The sequence below is a fragment of the Pteronotus mesoamericanus genome, unplaced genomic scaffold (assembly GCF_021234165.1).
Source record: "Pteronotus mesoamericanus isolate MK-2021 breed Mesoamerican mustached bat unplaced genomic scaffold, CSHL_Meso_final contig_263, whole genome shotgun sequence".
NCBI classification, from domain to species: domain Eukaryota; kingdom Metazoa; phylum Chordata; class Mammalia; order Chiroptera; family Mormoopidae; genus Pteronotus; species Pteronotus mesoamericanus.
In genome coordinates, this window is record NW_026555112.1 from 13,186,912 (window position 1) to 13,193,739 (window position 6,828).

Sequence of the window (6,828 nt, forward strand, 5' to 3'; positions counted from 1 at the left end):
CTAAAAATTTACTCCATTCATATGCAGTAAGCGAGGTCATTGGTGTATGGGTAGGAGGAGCTAGAGAGTGTCGGAGAGGGAAATTGGAACGCAGCAGCTGCAGGCCCCAACTCTTCGTATGTGATCAAGGCAGGCCTGGTACCTGCTCTGGGCTCGATCCCGTACCACTCTTCACCCCAGCTTCCTTTTCCATTTCATCTGCTTCTCGAATACCCCAAAGTCCTTTGTGTATATTGTAAACTGAGCCAAAAAGGAGGAATCAGAAATTGCTCTCTTTTGAGTATTTTGAGGGATGGTGAAACCTTGTAGGAATGTTGCTCCAGGGACTGAGAAAACACCATATGTGGGAAAGCATTTCTAAGTGAGGAAAACAGCATATGCAAGTTGGTCAGGCTCTTGGAAAACTCCGAGCAGGGGAAATGGGCACTGGGGAGAGTGTAGGAAGGGGGTTTTACTGAGGTATTTAACAGGTCTTTTTCCAATTACAGCCAAGAAGAGCCTAGGGACCCTGGCCTACTTCAGAGCCAGGGCCTGTATTTTCTTTGGGAAAAGAAGGCAGAGTTGATTGGCTTCCAAACCAGACTTGGCAGAAATCCATACAGATCGCGGGCCAGTAAGCTGTGTCTTGGGTAGATCTGGATCGTAGTAGGCACTCATTCAATAAATGAGGCCTGCCCTGTGCTAGGCATCAGGCTTGCGTGGGCGAAATAGACATGGCTCCATCATCAAAGGGGAGGCATGCGAACCGTGATGATGCAGTTGCTTAGTTGTTCATAAACTACAGTGAACACCAGAGAAGGAGCACAGACGTCTCTCTAACTCCAAAAGTTCACTGACGTGCTATGCCCGAGTCTTGTTGCGCTGGCACTGCCATCCCTTCTCCACAGCCCCTCTCCAGGGAACTAGTCCCCCGGTACTTTGTGTGAGTGCATGGAGGGCGGGCACACAGCATCTCTGCTGCCACAGACAGTTCAGGTTTATGTTCCACTAACATGTCCAGGGCATCACTCTGTACCAAACACTATGCTAAGAGCTCTCATATAGATTTCATCATTGGCCCCTCACAGTAGCCTCCCTCAGGCACAGTTACCTCCCTCAGGCACCAGCCACATGATTTTTTTGGTGAGCTGAAGGACGGAGGGTCAGCTATTCCTGCCTGCTGTAGTTTAGCAGTCTGACCTTAGAAGACCCCATTCACCACCATGCCAGACCTCAGCTTCCTTATTTGTAAAAATGAGATTATCTAGGGTCACTTCCAATTTCCAACATTGCGTTTCAGTGAGTTCTCCTACCAACGTTCATGGTCTTGCTCTTCATGGAAAAAGCTGAAGGCAGATCATAGAGTGGAGTCCACAGGAAGCCTGCTGGGTTTTAACACAGCCTTGCAAAGAGTGCAGGAACACTTACCAGCCTGCAGACAATTACTCCCACTGTTGATTACAGAGTATCCTGGCAAGGTTTGGGATTTGGTGGTAATAAACAGCACAGATCCAGAAATGGCCGGACCTATTCTCAGGGGCATTGAGCAGCTTTAGTTATTATTAACTTTTTTTTTCCCATTTATCCCACTCCTCCTCCCCCAGTGGTGGCCTGATTTCTCTGTGCCAAGTTTGTGTGTTGGGACTCTGGAAGGGGGCAGGGCTGTCTAAGAGTCAGAACACTTACTTTCTAACCCAGCAGCTTTGGGGCTCCTGGGGGTGTACGCGCTGAGATGGGATGGTAGGAAAGTCCACCAGGGTACAAACAACAGTATTGTCTGTAGAGAATTTAAAAACAATAATAAAATCAACTGAAAGTCCATCAGCTTTTTATGCTCATCATACTTTGGCAATTCCTAGCAATATGAGTGAAAACATCTCTTCTGATAACCCTGACCACTCCCGCCACTCTCTGCCAGATCAAGTCACAGCTCCTGTCCTCCACTCCGAACATGACACCCTGCCCTACAGTACTCCGTGGGCTTCGCCCATCCCTCTGGAACAAAAAATGAATTTCCACTTTTTCAAACAATTTCACTGAGATAGAACATCTCAGTTTCTGTAGCCAAGGCTCGCCTCAGGGGTGTACAACCAGCACAGTGGCGCAGGGTCTCACACTCAGAAAGGGGACCCCACTGAACTCAGGGTGCAATGCTCTGTGGTTGCCGTCTTGAAATTCTTAAGAATTTTATCTCTGATTATGTGTTTTATAAGTGAAATGCAATGGGACGACGGAACACGGGCCTGGAGACTCTGCATGTTGACTCACGCCTCCTGTAGCCACCCTGCCTCTAAATACCGTATTTTTCCATGTATAATGTGCACCCACGTTTTTGTGTGCATTATCCACCCGTTATTATACCCATGGAATGTAGTCATTATACCCATGTATAATGCGCATCCTTATTTTTACCTCAAAAACTTGGGCAAAAAGTGCACATTATACACAGCAAAATACGGTGATGTTTGCATGAGGCCCTGCCCACTGTGTAGCTGATTCTGCCTTCAGCTGCCCTTGCTTCCAGCTCGCACTCCCCACACCCAGGCCTCCACCTTGTATGCTCTGTGGTGTGAACACAGGGGAGAAGCACAGACACAAACAGGAAGGAAGAGGCTCCTGGCCTTGGAGAAGAGAGTGTCTACTGAGTAAACCATTTAAAACCGTGAGGGTTGCCATACCTGCCACCATCGCCATTTGGAGAACATGCTGCAGGAACTGCCAAGGGAGTGGGGATTGCTGCTGCTGGGAGCTTCATAGAAAAGTTAGTTTTTGAACCAGGCAGTGAAGAATGAGTAAAATTTCAACCGGAAAGGTGGTGAAAGTGTGTGAGGTGGAGGGAACAACACATGGACATGGGCTGTAAAGCATAGTCAAGTATCTTTTGCAGAAAGAATGGCGCTGGGGCATAGGGTGCAGGAACCCAACTGTAATACAATGAAAAGAGAGACTGGGCCAGAGTTCATAGTACCCCTCTCTTTCCCTAGTGTCTCCCCTCTTCTTCAAACTGTGGTTTAGGCTTTCCTCATCTAGCAGATGAAGTGGTTGGATTAAATGCTCTTCTCCTTCTAATACCTTTTGGTTACGTATGGAGGCCACGAGCTGTAAAGACACATCCCCAATCCGTTGGCATCGTCCATCATTCTTCCTGGCAACTCACCCTTGTAATGACCTTGCTAATCTACACATTGTTTCTTATGCTACCTGGGACCTCCCTCCACTAACCATACTTGGTCTCTTTCCTTATGAGAGGATACTCTGTGTATTCCGAGTTTATAGTGACTAGGTTTTGGGGGAATTTAATAAATTTGGTTTTTGATAGACATTCAGTCTCAAATTGTTTTATTGCAACTGTGTTCTGTTTGAAAGTGGGGAGGCGGGTGAAGGGGGCACAGTTCTAGTGATATGTATGCCGTATTTGTATTTTTCAACTCCAGTTTTTTGGTGCTGCAGGATTGAAGGAAATATCATTTATGTGCAGAGTGAGGGGGAAGATGAGTTATCCTGTGGGAACAATTCTAGGCTAATACAGTTCCTAGGGCAAGCTCTAGGGTTGGGAAGCAAAGCTAGACTCCTTTGCTCAGCTTTGATCTTGAGGGAGTCAGTTGTCCCGACAGTGGTTCCCATGGAAAAGGATGGTCCTCTTATCAGAGAGACAGGCCAGGAGCCAGGAGGCAGAAATTGGAACAAAGTGCCTGCAGCATTGCTGGCCTTTGGGGAGAAGAGAGAAATCCTTCAGGCAAGATGGGAGCAGAGTCTGCATCTGTAAAGTCCTGGGAACCAGTTAGCATTGGCAGGCGCGGACACAGGTACTGGGTAAGCAGGAAATCTCTTCTGTTTCTCCTGACGCCTTTGTTTATTTCCCTTCTGTTCCCCTCCCCCCTTCACGGATTTAGTAAAGTCTTCCTGAAAATACCGAAAGTGAACCAAAGGAAGGGTTTTTGTTTTCCACACTTACAGCTTTAAAGGGGAAACAGTGTGCCTGCGGGGGCCGGCAAGATGGTAGTGATGATAATTAAAGAATTGCTGCCTCCATGGGTGGGCGGGTGGTGTGGATCACAGGGTCCAGGTTGGGATGACTTGTGCAGCCACCCTGAGAGTCTCCTTCCAGGGCCAGGCTTCGAAAATCTGGGCTTTGCTCTAGTGAGAGAGACGCCAGCAAGGAAGGTGTCTTGAGATCAGCCCACTGACTCCCCACTCCCCAAGGACTCTGTGGAAACCCGGTGTTGAGGTTCTACTATGGCAAGAGAATAAAAGTGTTGATGGGTTAAAATGTCATTTAAACAAGGAGATAGCAGAATTAGAATTCTAACCACTGCAAGAAACATTTTGTAATGAAAACATTTATAAGCCAAATAAGAAAAATTAATCAGCGAGGAATCGTGCTGTTTGGGGCAAGTCCAGCTCATTAATTTCAGCTGATTGCTGCTGCTGCTGCTGCTGCATCTTCTGCTGTCCATCTTGTGAAGATGGTCTCTGGGGAACTGTTGGGTGTCCTGGGGCAGCATGTTCACTGGAGAGCCTGGCAGAGCACCCGGAAACTCAGGCCCTCTCATAGAGCAGGTGGTGGCCCCACATGTTCGTTTCCAAGGGTAGGAGAACAGCCCTATCAGGCGGGGCCCAGCCAGGGAGGAGCCCATCTCTGATGTTACAATATAGAAGTAACCAACCCAGCCCCCAGCCTCAGGGCATTCCTTTGGGAGCCCCAGGGCCTGCAGCTGGGGACAGTAAGCTCTGTTTCTTGAGACATTTACAAGGCTGTTTCAGCCAATAAAAGGCTATAAAGACGCATTTATAATTTTCAGGTTCAGTTTCTTCATATTTTGCCAAGGCGGAGTAGGCGATGGTCTTTTCAGGCTCAAGTGATGTTTAAAGAAGTGGCAGGACATTGCCCACATGCTGCAGAAGGCCGCAGGTGGAGAGGACGTCAGGTGCAAGTGCAGGGGGCGAGCTGTCTGGGGGAAAGCGGAGGCCAAGGGCTGGAGCGTGGTCCTTACCCTGCAGAGACCTTTGGGGCCTGGGGCCTAGGAAGAGACCTAACCCTTTGAAACTGTAATTCTCTCCACTTACGTTTTTCGTTTCTTTTGTTAAAAAAACATGCTTTGCCCTGTCCCTTACGCTTATACAACACGCGCATGCACACATGTCCACACACAACACACATCTCATTCCCTATCACACAGCCGCAGCGTTAGAAGAGAGAGGAGCTACAGGCACTTGGAGGTCTGGGAGAGAAAGGCACTGTAGAGATTCAGAAGAGTGGCAAGAAGGCAGCATTTCCCAAGGCTGGGGACAGAGAGTGACGGGCTCTGTCTCTGGATGTCAGAGAGTTCTGTTTGCTCACCCAGAATGGTGACACCCTTTTCCCTCTTATCCACACAGGGACACTTGACCTCAGGTTGCTGGTCCCAGAATGACGTCAGCTACCACAGCCTGCTAGTAACACCTGTGTTTCCTTTTCAGATCTTACAGGTGAACAAGGTGATGTCCATCTTGTTTTATGTGATATTTCTCGCTTATCTCCGTGGCATCCAAGGTAACAACATGGATCAAAGGAGTTTGCCAGAAGACTCACTAAATTCCCTGATAATTAAGCTGATCCAGGCAGATATTTTGAAAAACAAGCTTTCCAAGCAGATGGTGGACGTTAAGGAAAACTACCAGAGCACCCTGCCCAAAGCAGAGGCCCCCCGAGAGCCGGAGCAGGGCGAGCCCGCCAAGTCGGAATTCCAGCCGATGATTGCAATGGACACAGAACTGCTGCGGCAACAGAGACGCTACAACTCACCCCGGGTCCTGCTGAGTGACAGCACCCCCTTGGAGCCCCCTCCCTTGTATCTCATGGAGGATTACGTGGGCAACCCTGTGGTGGCGAACAGAACATCGCGGCGGAAGAGGTACGCAGAGCACAAGAGTCACCGAGGGGAGTACTCCGTGTGTGACAGCGAGAGTCTGTGGGTGACCGACAAGTCATCGGCCATCGACATTCGGGGACACCAGGTCACGGTGCTGGGGGAGATCAAAACCGGCAACTCTCCCGTCAAACAATATTTTTATGAGACGAGATGTAAAGAAGCCAGGCCCGTCAAAAACGGTTGCAGGGGGATTGACGATAAACACTGGAACTCTCAGTGCAAAACGTCCCAAACCTATGTCCGAGCACTGACGTCAGAAAACAATAAACTCGTAGGCTGGCGGTGGATACGGATAGACACCTCCTGTGTGTGTGCCTTGTCGAGAAAAATTGGAAGAACATAAATTGGCGTCTCTCCCCATATATAAATTATTACTTTAAATTATATGATATGCATGTAGCATATAAATGTTTATATTGTTTTTATATATTATAAGTTGACCTTTATTTATTAAACTTCAGCAACCCTACAGTATATAAGCTTTTTTCTCAATAAAATCAGTGTGCTTGCCTTCCCTCAGGCCTCTCCCATCTGTTAAACCTTATTTTGTGACCCAGCTCTCAGGAGCCGCTCTGTAAAATCTGTGTACACCAGTATTTTGCATTCAGTATTGTCAAGGCCATGGCTGTCGTTTTAGTAAACTTGTTAAAATCAGATGATGTCAGAGTTGTGTGTAGACGCAGTAATACCGCGCCCCCCCCCCCCATGGTATACTTCCTGTTTGATGGATTAATTAGAAGCGCTTTTATCACCTCCGTTGAAAAAGATACCTGGTAGCTTTCAGCCCTGCTCTCAATTCAGGCAGCAGCAAGTTCACTGTCAAGAACTCATCTTCCTTTCTCTGCTGTCAGCTTTGCCAATCAGAATGATGGTTCGCCCCAGCGGTATGTCCTGGAACAATTACAGCAAAGTCAAACTTGGCAATTTTAGTTTTGGA

At 48.0% G+C, this 6,828-nt stretch overlaps 1 protein-coding gene across 1 annotated transcript; it reads left to right on the forward strand.

Moving 5' to 3' along the window:
- The first annotated feature begins 5,445 nt into the window (after positions 1-5,445).
- Positions 5,446-6,439, forward strand: NTF3 (neurotrophin 3). The gene has a single exon (XM_054574479.1). The coding sequence runs from the start codon at positions 5,461-5,463 to the stop codon at positions 6,232-6,234; it is 774 nt and encodes a 257-aa protein (XP_054430454.1). The 5' UTR covers positions 5,446-5,460; the 3' UTR covers positions 6,235-6,439.
- The last annotated feature ends 389 nt before the right edge of the window (positions 6,440-6,828 follow it).

What these genes read in the sequence shown, in the direction of transcription:
- NTF3 (XM_054574479.1), top strand. Translation starts at nt 5,461, where the DNA reads ATGTCCATCTTGTTTTATGTGATATTTCTCGCTTATCTCCGTGGCATC.